At 42.5% G+C, this 19155-nt stretch overlaps 1 protein-coding gene across 1 annotated transcript in view; it reads right to left on the bottom strand.

Annotated features, from left to right (window-relative positions):
• The window catches only part of LOC118390101 (UV radiation resistance-associated gene protein-like), a 137055-nt gene extending 117900 nt beyond the window's left edge, over positions 1-19155 (bottom strand). The window contains exons 1-6 of the mRNA XM_035780325.2: positions 18275-19155; positions 13989-14106; positions 13287-13321; positions 9783-9944; positions 9544-9618; positions 9355-9440 (exon numbers count right to left, since the gene is read on the bottom strand). Of these exons, the coding sequence (XP_035636218.1) occupies positions 9355-9440; positions 9544-9618; positions 9783-9944; positions 13287-13321; positions 13989-14106; positions 18275-18361 (563 nt within the window). The 5' untranslated portion in view covers positions 18362-19155. The remainder of the gene's footprint in view (positions 1-9354; positions 9441-9543; positions 9619-9782; positions 9945-13286; positions 13322-13988; positions 14107-18274) is intronic.

Genomic DNA, 19155 nt, shown 5'->3' with positions numbered 1-19155 from the left:
ACGAGACATGGTGTGATGAAGGAAACATACAGGAACTCAAGTCCTTCTGTTCACCTGATTTAGAATTCTTCACAATCAAATGTAGACCGCATTATCTTCCAAGAGAATTCTCTTCGATTATAATCACAGCCGTATATATCCCCCCCCAAGCAGACACATCGATGGCTCTGAACGAACTTTAACTCTTTGCAAACTGGAAACCATTTATCCGGAGGCTGCATTCATTGTAGCTGGGGATTTTAACAAAGCTAATCTGAAAACAAGACTCCCTAAATGTTATCAGCATATCGATTGCGCAACCAGGGGTGGTAAAACCTTGGATCATTGTTACTCTAACTTCCGCGACGCATATAAGGCCCTGCCCCGCCCCCCTTTCGTAAAAGCTGACCACGACTCCATTTTGTTGATCCCTGCCTACAGGCAGAAACTTAAACAAGAGGCTCCCACGCTGAGGTCTGTCCAACGCTGGTCAGACCAAGCTGACTCCACACTCCAAGACTGCTTCCATCACGTGGACTGGGACATGTTTCGTATTGCGTCAGATAAAAATATTGACGAATACGCTGATTCGGTGTGCGAGTTCATTAGAACGTGCGTCGAAGATGTCGTTCCCATAGCAACGATAAAAACATTCCCTAACCAGAAACCGTGGATTGATGGCAGCATTCGCATGAAACTGAAAGCGCGAACCACTGCTTTTAATCAGGGCAAGGTGTCTGGCAACATGACCGAATACAAACAGTGCAGCTATTCCCTCCGCAAGGCTATTAAACAAGCTAAGCGTCAGTACAGAGACAAAGTAGAATCTCAATTCAACGGCTCAGACACAAGAGGCATGTGGCAGGGTCTACAGTCAATCACGGACTACAAGAAGAAACCCAGCCCAGTCACGGACCAGGATGTCATGCTCCCAGGCAGACTAAGTAACTTTTTTGCCCGCTTTGAGGACAATACAGTGCCACTGACACGGCCTGCAACGAAAACATGCGGTCTCTCCTTCACTGCAGCCGAGGTGAGTAAGACATTTAAACGTGTTAACCCTCGCAAGGCTGCAGGCCCAGACGGCATCCCCAGCCGCGCCCTCAGAGCATGCGCAGACCAGCTGGCCGGTGTGTTTACGGACATATTCAATCAATCCCTATACTAGTCTGCTGTTCCCACATGCTTCAAGAGGGCCACCATTGTTCCTGTTCCCAAGAAAGCTACGGTAACTGAGCTAAACGACTACCGCCCCGTAGCACTCACTTCCGTCATCATGAAGTGCTTTGAGAGACTAGTCAAGGACCATATCACCTCCACCCTACCTGACACCCTAGACCCACTACAATTTGCTTACCGCCCAACTAGGTCCACAGACGATGCAATCTCAACCACACTGCACACTGCCCTAACCCACCTGGACAAGAGGAATACCTATGTGAGAATGCTGTTCATCGACTACAGCTCGGCATTCAACACCATAGTACCCTCCAAGCTCGTCATCAAGCTCAAGACCCTGGGTCTCGACCCCGCCCTGTGCAACTGGGTACTGGACTTCCTGACGGGCCGCCCCCCAGGTGGTGAGGGTAGGCAACAACATCTCCTCCCCACTGATCCTCAACACGGGGGCCCCACAAGGGTGCGTTCTGAGCCCTCTCCTGTACTCCCTGTTCACCCACGACTGCGTGGCCACGCACGCCTCCAACTCAATCATCAAGTTTGCGGACGACACAACAGTGGTAGGCTTGATTACCAACAACGACGAGACTGCCTACAGGGAGGAGGTGAGGGCCCTCGTGGTGTGGTGTCAGGAAAATAACCTCACACTCAACGTCAACAAAACTAAGGAGATGATTGTGGACTTCAGGAAACAGCAGAGGGAACACCCCCCTATCCACATCGATGGAACAGTAGTGGAAAGGGTAGCAAGTTTTAAGTTCCTCGGCATACACATCACAGACAAACTGAATTGGTCCACTCACACTGACAGCGTCGTGAAGAAGGCGCAGCAGCGCCTCTTCAACCTCAGGAGGCTGAAGAAATTTGGCTTGTCACCAAAAGCACTCACAAACTTCTACAGATGCACAATCGAGAGCATCCTGGCGGGCTGTATCACCGCCTGGTACGGCAACTGCTCCGCCCTCAACCGTAAGGCTCTCCAGAGGGTAGTGAGGTCTGCACAACGCATCACCGGGGGCAAACTACCTGCCCTCCAGGACACCTACACCACCCGATGTTACAGGAAGGCCATAAAGATCATCAAGGACATCAACCACCTGAACCACTGCCTGTTCACCCCGCTATCATCCAGAAGGCGAGGTCAGTACAGGTGCATCAAAGCTGGGACCGAGAGACTGAAAAACAGCTTCTATCTCAAGGCCATCAGACTGTTAAACAGCCACCACGAACATTGAGTGGCTGCTGCCAACACACTGTCATTGACACTGACCCAACTCCAGCCACTTTAATAATGGGAATTGATGGGAAATTATGTAAATATATCACTAGCCACTTTAAACAATGCTACCTTATATAATGTTACTTACCCTACATTATTCATCTCATATGCATACGTATATACTGTACTCTACATCATCGACTGTATCCTTATGTAATACATGTATCACTAGCCACTTTAACTATGCCACTTTCTTTACTTTGTCTACATACTCATCTCATATGTATATACTGTACTCGATACCATCTACTGTATGCTGCTCTGTACCATCACTCATTTATATATCCTTATGTACATATTCTTTATCCCCTTACACTGTGTATAAGACAGTAGTTTTGGAATTGTTAGTTAGATTACTTGTTGGTTATCACTGCATTGTCGGAACTAGAAGCACAAGCATTTCGCTACACTCGCATTAACATCTGCTAACCATGTGTATGTGACAAATAAAATTTGATTTGATTTGAAGCTGCAAGCGTTAATGAACCAAACAATGAACAACTAAAATCCTAACCACACAAAGACTCTCCTTTTACCACCACGGTCGGTTACATAAGTTAGGATTAAAGTTACCGCCCTACTTTCTCTCCGTAATGGGTAACACACAACATGAGAGGCCAATCTGGCGATTCTACTCTAATGCACAACATGCCACGAGTAATCAAGGGAAGAATGCAGCCCTAGATCAACAGTTTGAGATTAGGGCTGACAGCAAGCAATGTTAGGGAACTGCTGGGCTGGGACGGAACGAAAGAGATGGAGCAGGAAAAGGCTCTGTGTCAGGACTCAGGAGTCAACATGGCACCAAACCGAAGCAAACAGGCCGAACCAGGGAGGGACATACCTGAAAAAGACATAAGAAGCCCTTGTTTTCATTTAATGTTGCAAAATGTTTTGCTATGGTGTGCATTAAATGAATTACAACCCAGGAGTCCATGGGCCTAGTGGCTAGAAAGAAAGAGTGCAGGCTACTGGCTTGGCATGTGAGAAAAGTACATTTGTTTAAAGATCTGTTGAAGGTTTTGTTAAATTTCAGCCAGTAGTTTTGAAAGTAGCGCTCACGAGCCAAAACAGGTCCCCAAAAATTGTGCACAATTGTTTGAGCCTCTGTAGCGAATGCCCAAAGAGAGAATGTAAAAAAATATGTAAAAATTGTTTTTTTTAAGTTAAAAAAAAAACACAAAAAAAAACTTTGGGGGTGTTCATGTGGTATTTATGTTGGGCTCACCCCGGAAACTCATTGGGCAATACTGTGCTGACCTGATCCCTCCTCAACCTTGCAACCTCATTAAACATCATTCCACCTGCCAATCAACATTTTCCATCAAGTCCGGTTGTTGCAGGATAGTTCCCGTTATAGCACGTGGTCTCATCAGAATAGTATTTCAAATGAGCAAGCAAATGTGATAATGTAATTTTATACAACAGAAAATGTATACTTATATGTTTCCATCAAATGTCCTACTCCTAGAAAGTGTGTTGATTATATCATATGCCAATGTGATAAATGATGATCGCTGGCAATCAACAGCTGCAGTGTTCCAAGCATTGGATTACCTAACTTCATGGAATACGTGTCCAAGTCTATAAAGACAAAAAGTGGATGACTGTAATTATTTGATTTGGATGGATGGTTGATACAAAGGTAGGCCTGTATTTTCCTCTATAAAAAGTGGGTGAAAGTTTGCAGTATACATTTCTCAAGCACATCAAAGTTGTGTGTCGTTTCACGATTCGCAAATGGGATAGATGGACGCATGCCTTGTGAAAAACCTTAAAGCCTATTGCACAATGAATTCCAAAAATCAAACAAACAAGATACACCATTTAGGAGATACAGGTTGTGACCATTGTGTTTCTGATCAGGTTGACAATGATCTTCTAATATATTTGTGTGGTTACAATGCTATCTTTTGAGAACAGCATTTTGTGGTTTGCAGAGAAAAGCATTAATGAAAAGAAACTACTATCGAGGTCTAACAGATCTAACTTGTTTCCTCCGACAATGTTTTAGGTCCCCGGGGGGGCGTTGTGTTAAGACGCTGACCAGGTAGCCAGGTGGCTCTCGACGGTGTTTCCTCCGACACATTTTTTTTTTTTTTTAGCATCTGGCTTTTTCCACTGGGTTGGATGTGCATGTTGTGTTAAGAAAAACAGTGCTATCTTTCTATCTCTTTGAAGCTAGGTTGAGTTGTGTTTACATAACAGGACGTATGAAGGAAGTTAAAAGTTTGCGAGCCAAGGCTACCTTAGCGTAACAACATGTCTGACTCCACTAGTTAGCAATTGGAGCTAGAGACCGTGCGGGAGTTGTAGCAATGAGACAAGACAGTAACTACCAGCAAAAAAAACAGGGGTTTGCAAAGTGAGACGGAGCTGGGCCATCTGTTTAAACGGGTCCCTTTAATCCGGCCCAGAATAATATCCTGTGGCTGAGAGCTGAAGGTTGGAGGGGCACCCAACCGGCAGGCGACCCACAGGACTGCTCTAAGGCCAGACGTTAACTAGAGGAAAGGCTTATCACCTCCGTTAGACACTGCGTCAGGGCAGACCCACTTAAGACTTCACAATTGAACACTGCCTCTGTTTTCACACACTGAATACACACATACAGTGCCTTCAGATAATATCCATTCCCCTTGACTTAAAGCCTGAATTCAAAATGGATTAAATTATTTTTCCCCCCTCACCTATCAACACACAATACCCCATAATGTCAAAGTGAAAACATGTTTGGAGAATTGTTATGCAGATTTTTTGAAAATGAAATCTCTCAATTACGTAAGTATTCACACCCCTAAGTCAACACTGTAGAATCACCTTTGGAAATTATTACAAAGGTGTCTTTCTGGGTAAGTCTCCGCACCTGGATTGTGTACCATTCGCCCATTATTCATGAAAAAAAAGATTCAAGCTGTCAGATTGGTTGTTGATCATTGCTAGACAACTATGTCCAGTCATGCCATAGATTTTCAAGTAGATTTAAGTCCAAACTAAAACTCAGCCACTAAGGAACATTCACTGTCTTCTTGGTAAACAACTCCAGTGTAGATTTGGCCTTGTGTTTTAAGTTATTGTCCTCCTGAAAGGTGAATTCATCTCCCAGTGTCTGGTGGAAAGCAGACAAACAAGTTGTCCTCTATGATTTTGCCTGTGCTTAGCTCCATACCATTTATTTTTTTATCCTGAAAAACTCCCCAGTCCTTAACGATTACAGGCATATCCATAACATAATGCAGCCACCACTATGATTGAAAATATGGAGAGTGGTACTCAGTAATGTGTTGTGTTAGATTTGCCCCAAACATAACACTTTGTATTCAGGACAAAAAGTTAATTTCTTTGCAGTATTACTTTAGTGCCTTGTTGCAACAAGATGCATGTTTAGGAATATTTGAATTCTGTACAGGCTTCCTTCTTTTCACTCAATTAGGCTAGTATTATGAAGTACTGTAACTAAAATGGTGATCCATCCTCTGTTTTCTCCTATCACAGCATTAAACTGTTTTAAAATCACCATTGGCCACACAAAGAAATCCCTGTGCGGTTTCCTTCCTTTACAGCAACTCAGTTAGGAAGGACGCCTGACCTTTTCTAATGACTGTGTTTATACACCATCCAAAGTGTAATTAATAACTAAAATATTCCATGTCTTTAAAAAAAAAAAAAAATATCCATCTACCAGTAAGTGGTCTTTGTGGTTGAATGTGTGTTTGAAATTCACTGCTTGACGAGGAGACCTTACAGATAATTGTATGTGTGTGGTACAGAGATGAAGTAGTCATTCAAAACTCATGTTCAACAATATTATTGCGCAGAGTTAGTGCATGCATCTTATTATACGACTTCTTAAGCACATTTTTACTCCTGAACTTACTTAGGCTTGCCATAACAAAGAGGTTGAATACTTATTGACTCAAGACATTTCAGCTTTTCATTTTTGTATTAGTTTGTAAAAATTGAAATATAATTCTACTTTGACATTATGGAGTATTGTGTGCAGGAATTTAATAAATTGAATACATTTAAAATTCAGGTTGCAACACAACAAAATGTGGAAAAAGTCAATGGGTGTGAATACTTTCTGAAGGCCCTGTGTAGGGAGGCCAGTGAGAGAAATAATCTGAGAATACAGGGAAAGACCAACATGTGGCATTGATAGAGTGGAAAAATATTCCTCTGACATAAATCTGTGTTAAGAGCCTTGAATTCTGTGGCTCATCTGTTCAATGAAAGATATGTAGGGCCTAAATTTCCACCCAGGGCACTTGTGCCTAATGTTGAAAAACGCATTACCAGGACAAAAAGGAAAAATAGGCGTCAAACCATGATAAACTGAAGGCAACCTGATAGTCTGCTGACAGACAGCGCTCCAAAACAGACTGCTGGATACATATTGCCCCTCTCATCTCCTCGATTCGCTTCCACAGTCTGTCAACATCCCAACGCTACTCAGTCATCTGAACACCATTCAAACCTACTTCTGATCCAATCAGATCACCCTATACCCCAAGGCCCTATACCCCGGTGTACTCTACACCAAGAGGGAGAGTAAGTAGAAGTTACCCCTAATATAACCACAGAGTAAGAGCGAGGGGAGAGTGAAGGAGGGAAGGGAAGCTGGCAGAGTGAAGATGTAGGAGCCAAATGCATACTTGGCTTGAAATACTGTCAAAAGTACTGCCAGGCTCATTTGGAACAGGCTGTCATAGCCCCAATTTAAAAAAGGAAACAATGACCATGGATTACATCATATTTCTTACATGGTGGGGTCACGAAAACGTTTTGATATCAAAATGGGATCGCAGGACAAAAAATGTTTGGGAACCCCTGACCTTGGTCATGTTCGTGTCAATGAGCCCCATCACATCAGCCTCTATAAGCCCGGCCCCAGGCCTGCAGAGGATCCTCAGCCTCAGGCCCAGGAAGGAGAGGGAGGGAGTCAATGGAGCTGCTTTAAATTCCTCAGAACCCCACCGGGATAGAGAGATGGAGAGAGCAGGACTCAACAGCACTGAGCAGAGCCCATAGGAAATAGCTCACTCACGCAACTTGGAGGACATTTTCTCTTCCAAAGTAAGGCGAAGACACAGAACAGTCATCAGCCAGAGGAAGCCCTTCGGGCTGGAGGAATCTCCACCCCAAAACTGTACAGCTCACCTCAAGCTGGGGTGAGGAGTGATGCATAACACTAGGAATGTTTATATTTTTTTATTGAATCTTCTGATTCAACAGAAAGAGTAAAGACTTGAGGAAGATACTTATGATGAATGCTGCCTAACTATACAAAATTGTTATTAATTAACAGTTCAAAACATTGTGCCCCCCTGTACATTGCAGTCTAAAAAGGGTCATAAAATTTAGCTTGAGCCAACTTCTAATTAACTGTGGTGTTCCCCAAGGCAAAACTCTGCGCAAACCCTGTAGGTAGTGTTAACATTACGCCACCTTCAAATATAGGACAACAGAGCTGTGGTTTGTCAACATGGAGCAAACCGCACTTGGAAACATGCCTCCCTCCTGAATTGCCAATGGTTTTATAAAATGATCGTTTGCTGCCCTCTTGTGGAATAAAGAGCTATGAAAGACCATTAATCACTCATATGTAAGGGTGTCCACCCAAAAACGTACAGCATCTTTGGTCCATTGGGTAAAATAATATATAATAATTGTGTAGATAATCATCTAATAAAACCTATGGTCCAAACGTAATGTCTCTATCATAATCTGTTCAAAAGCTAATGGAGTTTCTACCCTGGTAAAATGGCCAAAATAAGGGTGAATAATTAAATGGAGGCCAGAGGGGGAAAAAAGTGGTCAGTAATCAGAAAAATAATAATATTGTGTCAGGTAGGCTGGCTGCTGTGCGAGAACTGTGGCTAACTGACAGGCTCACCGTTGAACACATCAGCATTACTCTCGAATCCGGATGACATTGAACAATATAGGTGGTAGGATACATATCGATTTTGAGACAACATGTAGTATTTTCATATAAGCTTTTCTTATTAATGCGAAATTCCTGTTACTTTTCGATTTCTCACCCATAAAAAAATCTACGGAGCAATGAGTGTGACACAAGCACTAGGGTAGCCTAGTGGTTAGAGCGTTGGACTAGTAACTGGAAGGTTGCAAGTTCAAACCCCCGAGCTGACAAGGTACAAATCTGTCGTTCTGCCCCTGAACAGGCAGTTAACCCACTGTTCCTAGGCTGTCATTGAAAATAAGAATTTGTTCTTAACTCACTTGCCTAGTTAAATAAATTTAAAATTTAAAAAATGTGTTGCTTATTATTGGTTACAAATCCACATTTTGTGATATAATGTTAATGTTAGAGAAAGACCCCACTATACAATTCAGAACATTAATAATAATTAACATGAACATGAATAATAATAAAAAGTGAAATTTCATCACCAAAGCGCAGTTTCACCCATCCTGATAATTCTAATGGAATTCTCCATCTGTTACATTGTTAGACATTGCCAACGATGACAGAGTGCCTTTATTTGACTAACTTGATTAAAGCCTTCCATATGCATTTCCTGTTATGTCCAAGAAAACACACTAGAGACTGGATTTTTGGCAGCTCTCAGTGACTTGGGAGAAAAAAAAACTGCCTCCATGATTACAAAGGCACTTGAGGCAGTTTCCTGGCGCCATCTTATGGACAACGTGGGGAATGTATACAGTGGCAAAAAAGTATGTGACATATACAGTAGTAGAGAATGTTCCCCACAAGTATATTTAGCATTTCCAATCTTCTCTGGCAGCTAAAGGAAGGTGCTCCTGGTAATGAGAAGGGCAGCCAAAGAAAGTACTAGCCAAGAGGCTAACGGGACATATTGTCATTTGGGAGATACTAACTGTCCAGTGTCTTATGTGTGGGAATGTTTGGCGGGTGCAGTCCGTCTCACCTCAGCAGAGAGAAGACACTGTAGGAGTTCCTCACTGAACTCTGGTCCACCTGGAGTAAACTGTTCTTCTTCCTCTCAGAGTGGTCCTGAAATATGCACATTACAACAAACCAAATACAGAAAAACAAATTATACAACAGAATGTCTATAGTCTATGTTAGGGACAGAATTCCTGGAACAAAGTCGTACCTTATGATCAAAGTCAGCTGCATAGTAGCCATCATTCAATCCAAATATGATCTCATTTGGATTCCTGGAGCGGATCTGTGAAGGAACAAAGCAGTGGTATTTAGTCTGTATTAAAACAAGAGAGGCTGTTATTGTCTATATGACTGCAGACTGTACTGTATTCTGATCAGAGGAAAGCATGCATGTATGCTAGTCAGCATATATCCCAAAGCAGCCTACATTATGTTGTTTCCACTGACCTGTTGCCCTGTGTATCTAAGCCCGTCCAGGTTGACCTTCCACTCTATGAGAAGTATGAACTGTTCCTCTCGGCCGCCCCAGATCTTCACCACAAAGCAGGACACAGACGTGTCCAGGAGGTCCGGCAGCATGCCAAAATCCAGGCTCCGCCATGTTGGATTCTGTAAAAAACAGGACACGAGAATTGATGAGACAGCTGAATGAATGATCCCACTGGGTTGCAAAGTTTTGATAAGTTCAACTAATATTGAGTCTTAAAACAACCAAGTGTTTCATTTGTTCCCGATTTTGTGACAGGTTGAGAGGCACATTTGAACGATTCAAATGACAAATCATGTGTGTCAGTAGGGTGTGTGAAAGTGACTCGAGCACACAAAATAGTGCGGAACCAGGATGTTAATTTAACTGTAATGTAACTGTTGTCCCACTTACAAAAGTCTGACCAAATATTTACAAATCCAACTTCAATATCCCGAGGCGATTTGTCGTCACAAAGGCTTGGCTTGTCCAACAAAATACTATTAGGTAACTAGGTTTCAGACTGATTTCTGAGCTACTCAAACCCAGCGGGCAAAACTGGTTGCAATGTTATCATGACGTCACATGCCACATTTTGCCTGCTGGGAAGACAAGGTCCCTGGATTCCCTGACATTTGTCGGTCTATCCTGTGTCAAACACTACTGTACAAAGAAGCCCATTCCCACCATTCAAAGAGCCTACCCATCTGCCTTCCTACAGAACGATATACAACTGATCATCTTAAACTGTTTGTAAAATGGAGGACTGACAAAGCCAGAAGTGGAGAGGTGGAGGAAAACAACAGAAATAAAGGGGGGGAAAGGACTAGGGGGGGTAGTGTGCGGTGCGCAATGTTCCTCTACATAATAACAGGAAGAGCAGGCGGAAGCCTCCTTTGTAGGACGAGGGACCACAAAGGGGAAACAGACCAGAACACTAGAAAGCAAAGGTCACAAAGAGGAATGCTGATGTTTTTAAACACAAAAGCAGATTTCTGATCTCTGCCAGACATGATCATGAGCTTCATCTGTAGTGCATTATAGACTAGAGAGAGTAAAGGAAAGGTAGGCTTGGAAAATAGCTTAGGCCAGCTCATGACTCTGCATTTAGCCGGTTAGTAATGGTCTGCTATACTTGGCTGCATTCATCATACACTGAATAGGCTCCATGCAGAGATGGGAGCGAGTAGCAGCTGTTGTTGCACATAGATTTGGTCATACACCCTAACAGTCGGTGAGGACAATCGTTTCCCCGCTAATGAGGAAACCAAAAATATGGAAACTACCAACTGAAGTTGCGTTAATAGCACTATAGTTGAGAACACCATCAGCAGTATCTGATGATACTGAATGACATCTTTCAGAACACAATGACAGCCCTGCTATGAACACGTTTGCAGGGAGAAAGAGAACAATGGAAGCTTGTGGTCATATTTCATTGATGTTGATGTAAGCCTATTTGTTCTCTCATACAGTGTGTTGCTACAAGGCTGCTTCCCACCTTCCTGTTTGTTTATATGACTGGGGGACAACACAAAGAGATTAGTGCATGCTATTAGTGCAGTGACATTGACTGTTTCCTGTTGTCTTGCTCTTGTTACACACACGCATCCTATTACAGCTGTCAATGAGAGACCGAACAGTAAACCCCATGTGCTGTGCCCTCTGTGAAGCTGAGGAGACAGGAAGAGAGCTCCACAATCCTGGTGTGGCTGATTTTTGCAACATCAATCCATCCAACCAAACAAGTATTATGGACACTTGTCTATGACTGCTCAAGGCGAATCAATCAAAACCTCCCTTTCTGTCAGGTTACTTTAAGCAGTTGATGTTTTGACGGAGAGAAAGTGAAAGGTAGGCTACTTGACTTGATTCTGTTAGAAACAAACACCAAGGTAGCTGGCCTGAGTCCATGTGTTGACTGTCAGGCACTACTCCTTCACAATTCAGCAGTGGAAGAAGTATTCCCTCTTTCCACACAGCAGCACTGGAGAAAGTGACTACTGTATACACTTTCGCATGCACCGCACACAAGTTGTGAGCGAGCAGAAGCTAGGACAGGGGTAGGACCAGCGCTTAAAATCGAGCCGGACACCGTCGGAACAGAACCCGGCACCTCTCAGTTTTCATTCAGGAACCTACTTGGCCGGATCCGGTACCTCTACATAAAAAAAAAATAATAATAAAGTCATTGGAACAAATAAATTCATGCAAAGCTATAAAAATCTGACTGTAGTTTTGACACAGCCAGATCAACAGTTGGGGCAATAGCGTCATCCGCATATAGTGGAAGTTGACAATTTTTAACAGATTGACCAATGATATTTATATAAATAGTGAAGAGAACAAGTCCCAAAATCAACCCGTGGTACACCTTTATGTACTTCAAGAAATTTGACTTAATGATGGCGTGAGTTCTGTCACTAAGACACTATGAACAGGCCTTCAATAAAATAGCATGATCAACCGTGTCAAAAACTTTTGACAGGTCCACAAACAAAACATTTCATTTTAGTGTCTAAAGCATTGACAAGAACATTGTTAACGAAAGTGGTTGCTGTAATAGTGCTGTGACCAGGCCTAAACCCTGACTGGTTTAAATTCAATACATTTCCCAGATTAAAAAAAAAAAAAGAAAAGCTCAATTTTACATTTACCAAAGATTGAACAACCTTTGCTAGACAAGGAAGCTTTGAAATGGGCGCGGTAATTATTACTCTGTCTAAATAGGCCTATTGAGTGAACATTGTTTTACAAAGTAAAACAATTTTACAAAGTAAAACTATTTTACAAAGTAAAACAAGAGAGACAGGCTTTGGCACAAGAGTATCGGCCATTGCTGGCTAGTGAGCTGCGCATCATTGGGTGAGTCAGAGAAAGTGGAAAGCTTTTCTAGGACTATAATTCACTGACCGTTTTTTTTATTGATCTCAGATTCTCAGTTCGGCAATGTCAAAGTAGCCTGTCATTTCAATCATTTGTGTGTTATTAAAAAAGATTATGCTGAAGCCTACAGTCATATAAAATGACATAGAATTGCATGAAATGTGTTTATAAAAAGGCCAAATTCTTCCCAGACCCAAGTACAAAAAAAAGCAACTTCTGTAAGCACCTCTACTCTAATACTCTATGCCACTACATAAATGCGATGATAGGCATGCCTTGCTTAATTATAGGTGACTTCTATTTTTTTGTCCATTCCTGTACCTCGGAGCACCCCAGGTCACTCCCCTCTCGCAGTCACTTTTTGTTATGGCACCTCCCAATTTACAAGCACTGGGTAGGCCTAGGACTTGTTTCAATTCATGAGTCTTCGGAATATAACTAGGCCTATAACCGGTAGTGTGCCTCCACAGATGTGAGCAGACAAAGCATACGACATAATTGATTATGACATCCCATAGCTGGTGCTACGGTCAATTTTTGTGAGGCCAGGAGGCCCTGGCCAACACGTGTTTGTTCTTTTTTCAAACAACGACACTCACCAATGAATCTCGGATGACCTCACTCTTGTAAAAGTCTGCAAGGGAAGGAGAAAAGCCAGGTTAGATTTACTTGAAAGCTTTCTCAAGCAGAGAATGAATAAACACACAAAAGCTCAAACACTTGTGAGGATGCAACTCCTTTCAGGACTACAATGATGGGAGGAGTCCTATTAAAGGGTTTGCACAGCAAACGTTTCTAGGATTACCTGACAACAGTAAGCCGTGAGGTTTAGCCTTGATCTGGGTCATTGACTTATAATGAAATTATTTGTCCTTAAAACAAAGTGAAAGACCACATTTACTGTCGCATCAGCGTCCCCTAACAAACTAAACCCTTGTGCATTTAACCACACAGCGTAATGGGACTCTGACCTTTCTCCCACTTATGAGAGTAATGCAGTCCACCTTAACGCTGAACATTTAGACCTAAAGGGGGCTCTGGCACCAAGGGCCGAAGTCTAACGTGAGATGTCCGCATGGTAACATGGCTTTTGGTTAAATCATGCAATCATGTCAATGGAAGAGTTGATAAACTTTAGTTATGTGCACAGAACTAGTTTGGATTCAGGCCCAAAGACATGTTAAGTCTATTTGTACTGTGGACTGGGCTCAGTAGTATGAAAGGGGAATTAGTGCAGTAGACTAGTACACTGTCTTACAGAGACAGCATGCTGTATAGTAGCACTGTACAGTAGTACTGACCTCTGGATATCCGGTCCTCTAAGCAGAGATGAAGGGTAAAATATGTGTCCAGTAGTGGAGAGCCATTCTTGTTGACAATGTTGCGGGCTGCAATGCTTCTGAGATGACGTAACCGCCTCTGTCAGGGAGAGAGAGGCAGATGGTGAGATAGTCAGGAAAAAAATAGATGAGAAATAGAATAGATATAGAGGCATAGCTGGAGAGTCAGGGATAGCGAGCAGGAGAGAGAACATTTTAAATGGTCTGCCCAAAACAATGGGGAACTGTGACAGACAAAATGAGAAAAAATACATCCAGAAAATCACATTGTTGGATTTTTTATTTATTTATTTGCAAATTATGGTGGAAAATAAGTTTTTTTTATTTTTATTACAGGCCTCTCATCTTTTTAAGTGGGAGAACTTGCATAATTGGTGGCTGACTAAATACTTTTTTGCCCCACTGTATATAGGTGTCAGAGGCCCATTATCAGCAACCATCACTCCTGTGTTCCAATGGCACAGCATATTAGCTAATCCAAGTTTATCATTTAAAAAAGGCTAACTGATCATTAGAAAACCCTTTTGCAAATATGTTAGCACAGCTGAAACCTGTTGTTCTGATTAAAGAAGCAATAAAAAACGGGCCTTCTTTAGACTAGCTGAGTATCTGGAGCATTAGTATTTTGGGGTTTGATTACAGGCTCAAAATGGCCAGAAACAAAGAACTTTCTTCCGAAACTCATCAGTCTATTCTTGTTCTGAGAAATTAAGACAATCCCATGTGAGAAATTGCCAAGAAACTGAAGGTCTTGTACAACGCTGTGTACTACTCCCTTCACAGAACAATGCAAACCGGCTCTAACCAGAATAGTAAGAGGAGTGTGAGGCCCCGGTGCACAACTCAGCAAGAGGACAAGTACATTAGAGTGTTTTAGTTTGAGAAAGACGCCTCACAAGTCCTCAACTGGCAGCTTCATTAAATAGTACCCACAAAACACCAGTCTCAACGTCAACAGTGAAGAGGCAACTCCAGAATGCTGGCCTTGTTGCAAAGATAAAGCCATATCTCAGACTGGACAATAAAAAGAAAAGATTAAGATGGGCAAAATAACACAGGCCCTGGACAGAGGAACTCCTTAAAAAACAAGGACAAACCTTGACCACAAACTTTTTTTTGCTCTGAAAACTTGGGGGTGGTGAATGTGTTCTGGCTATTGGGGAACCCTGCTGTACATCCTCAAGTTAAAAAATAAACTGTAATTTTAGAATATGGTGGGTCAGTTTGAGATAAATTACAAGTATCTGGTTAAACATTTACCCCCAAAAAATACATTTTATGGAATGATTCACGTCCGGGAATAACTGACCACAGATGCAGACGAGAGTTCCATTTGAAACCAGAGTTCATGTTTTGACTTCACTGTGCGTTTCCATTACAAAAGCCTTGCATACACAAGAGAGTCACAGTTTCATCAACTATAGCTCAAGCCAGCGTACCATTGATGCACAAAAACTCTTTGTACAGAACATCACCATGGTTGGATATCAGTAAAAAAAAAAATCCATCCTTCAAAAACTGAGCATAAAATAAAAGGAACCCGCTTGAAGAATAAGGCTCAGTTCTGTCCAATCAAAAAAAGATCGGCAAACTGAACACTTTTTTCCCACAGATGACTGAATCTATTTGTTTTTTAAATGGCTCCAAAGAAAAGACCTCATAATTGAGAGTGGTTAAATCAAGAGAACGACCATGGGACATGACACGATACTCATAAAAAGAGGGGACCCTCCGGGCAGCAGCATCAGAGAAGTAGCAGGACTTTCTGTCAACGGCCGGCCTTCACCTGATCTGCATTCTTCAATCTCCAGCAACCCACACTGAGCTTCCACCACCACAGGCATTAGGGATAAATCGAAGTCATGGGATTCCCTAAAAGATTAAGGCCCTCGAAACAAAAACACAGCTTGTTGAGCAATGGCTTTTTCCCTCCACAAAAATGTCAGAAGACGTTTCTCCCCGAATGAGCTAATTTGTAGCTATGAGAGCAAATAGGGTCTCCAGCAGAACATATAATCTACCTACTAGGCCAACTGGTGATCTTTAGCGCTGGGACAATGCCAGTACCAGAATATTTTTCCCATGGCAAAAATGAAAACACCAAGCAGACCAAACTCGTTTGTCCTTAAAAAACCTGTTGTACATAAAATATTGTGTACTTTAGCTTGGGACATAAATAAATGTGACTCTGGATGACAACGTAAGTTTGTTTCCACCATTCGGGTGTTTTCCTAAAGAAGTTAGAACCTTTACTTAACTAGGCAAGTCTGTTAAGAACAAATTCTTATTTACAATGACGCCTACACCAGCCAAACCCGGACGACACTGGGCCAATTGTGCACCGCCCTATGGGCCTCCCAATCAGGGCCGGTTGTGATACAGCCTGGATTCGAACCAGGGTGCCTGTAGTGACGCCTTTAGCACTGAGATGCAGTTCCTTAGACCTCTGTGCCACTCGGGAGCCAAAACTTAACAGTATTACTTCTGTCCCTCTCCTTGCACCAACCTGGGATTGAACCAGGGACCCTCTGAACACAATGACAACAGTCGCCCACGAAGCATCGTTACAATACGGGCTGTTTGACAGAGAACTGTAAATGTTCACAAATTTTGGTGTTACATTTTCAGTGGCCTTCACTTTCAATGGTCCCATTTCATAGCTGTCAAAACAGACAATGTTTTTCTTCATGGATCATAAGTTCTTACTCTAAGGGACAGAACTTAACACGCAGGTCACAATCTAGCTCTGAACCTTTGCACAATGACCACATAAAGTAATAGGCCTAGATGTATCCTACTCTACTCCAAATTAAATAAAAACATGTTAGAATAGGGGCAGTTCCATGGTAACAGAGTGACACAGACTCAGATGTTTCACTTTAAAATGCATGTCAAACAAAAACCAATGATTGCTTAACTTTGCAAACCATAAACATATTTAGTTGATGAACAGTGCAGATGCAAAGTTTGGTAACAGAATGACAGTTTGTGCTGTTTGCGCAGTAATTCTGTTACCAAACTTTGCATCTGCAATGTTTTTACACTCCTCAAATTGTCCAGTGTTGGTGACCGAGTCGCCACTTGAGCCACTTCTTGTACTGAGCCGTTATTTGTGGCCCGCCATGTTAGCTTGCACGATTCTTGACATTCTCCATCGACCTCTCATCAACAAGCCATTTTTGCCCACAAAACTACCGCTGGCTGGATATTTTTTGTTTGTCACACCATTCTTGATAAACCCTAGACAACGTTGTGCATTGAAAAGCCCAGGAGGCCAGCTGTTTCTGAGATACTACAACTGGCACGCCTGGTACCGATGATCAATCACCACCTTCCGGAGACACCTGAAACCCCACCTCTTTAAGGAATACCTAGGATAGGATAAAGTAATCCTTCTCACCCCCCCTTAAAAGATTTAGATGCACTATTGTAAAGTGGCTGTTCCACTGGATGTCATAAGGTGAATGCACCAATTTGTAAGTCGCTCTGGATAAGAGCGTCTGCTAAATGACTTAAATGTAAATGTAATACCACGTTCAAAGCCGCTTATGTCACTGGTTTTGCCCATCCTAACATTCAATCGAACAGGAACTGAATGCCTCGATGCCTGCTTTATGCCACATGACTCACGGTCTGTAGGAGCAAACCATTTTCATGAACGGGGTGGTGTACCTAATAAACTGGCCACTGAAAGACCACTTTTTGGTCATATCAAGTGCAAGGGCTTGCAGGTAAAGGTGCATTTTGAGAGCTGTAGACATATAGCTATGTCTGATGTGGTTTCAGTCCTATTAGGGCCAAGCTGGTTGCTGAGGACTTATTCATAATAACTTGTGCAAAGACCTTGGGCATCAGACTGAAGGGTCTGTCCTGTAACTAGTTCATAAGTCAGGTGACTAAATTACTGTAGTGGTGCCTCGGTATCAGGCCAGGTCTTACTAAACTGGCTAATTATCATCGTATCTGTAGCTTGAAAACTAGATAGCTAACAATATCTTACGTTTGCACATGTATATTGTTATTAAATACAACTTTTTATGTAACGGACTAAGGCTTAGAAGTTAGAGCTGTCTGGATACTCAAGAGAGCTGTAAAAGTCAGCTGAGCTAACGTTAGCTTGCTAGTTAGCTTAGCTCACTCTGCAGGCCTGTTGTATTCATCTTGCAGCTGACACACAGCAACGTAACAATACAGGACAATACGCATATAATCTACATAAACTCCGAATTACGGGTGTTTGTCCTTACCTGCTGAGATGTGAGCTCAACGTGCAAGGCTCGAGAAGATGAAGCTCCAGAGTTGACAGGGTGATCCCGACCGGTGATGGAGTTCATTCTCCTAACGGCACCAGGGCGTTCGCTCCTTCATTCAACAAAACATCTCAGCCCTGCCACCGATCAAACCCAGATCCTGTACATCTAGATTTAACTTCTACGGCAGAAATGTATGCATCGGTGTAGCGAACGTTCGTAAGAAAACAGCACTCTTGAAGCTGTCAGTTAGCAAGCTATGTAGCTAGCTAGCTATGTGACATAAACAAAGTAGGACTTGCTCAGGTAGCTTTCGGTCTGTTAGAGGGCAGCACCAGTAGATCACTGATTGGTCCACGGCTGTGCCTGTCATTCGATTTATGCATTGCTATTTGTCAAATATGTATATCACAAAGAAAGGGGCGGAGAGACAAACATCTAGAGCTGCAATATGAGGAAGTGGGTGTTTATGTATGGCGACCAATGATGTATCATTCGCTGATGGTGACAACAAATATTTTTGTAACTAAACCAAGATTGACCACAGTCCACATATCCAACGGGAACAACTGAGTCAGTGGGCAGACATCTAGCGAGATCCTATTGGCGCGATCTAGCATCATCTGCATATTTCCGTTAGGGGACGCCTACTCTGAAGTGTGCGTTTGCAATAACTAAATTCGCCTCTGCACTCCTAAAAATTGCGATTTTCTAAAACTTTTTCAAAGGGCAAAGCCTACTAAACGTAGTCTACTCTTTTCATAACAGTTGCTAGTTTTGGGAACAAAACACTGTATTGAAATTAAATGTTTCATCGATGAGAAAATTTGCAGAATGTAGGCCAAATTCCATCTTGTTCCATCTTCTCCCACTGCCGG

The sequence above is a fragment of the Oncorhynchus keta genome, chromosome 11 (assembly GCF_023373465.1).
Source record: "Oncorhynchus keta strain PuntledgeMale-10-30-2019 chromosome 11, Oket_V2, whole genome shotgun sequence".
In the NCBI taxonomy this organism is placed as follows: domain Eukaryota; kingdom Metazoa; phylum Chordata; class Actinopteri; order Salmoniformes; family Salmonidae; genus Oncorhynchus; species Oncorhynchus keta.
The sequence above is the reverse complement of the archived record's forward strand: the minus strand, read 5'-3'. Positions and strand labels throughout refer to the sequence as shown.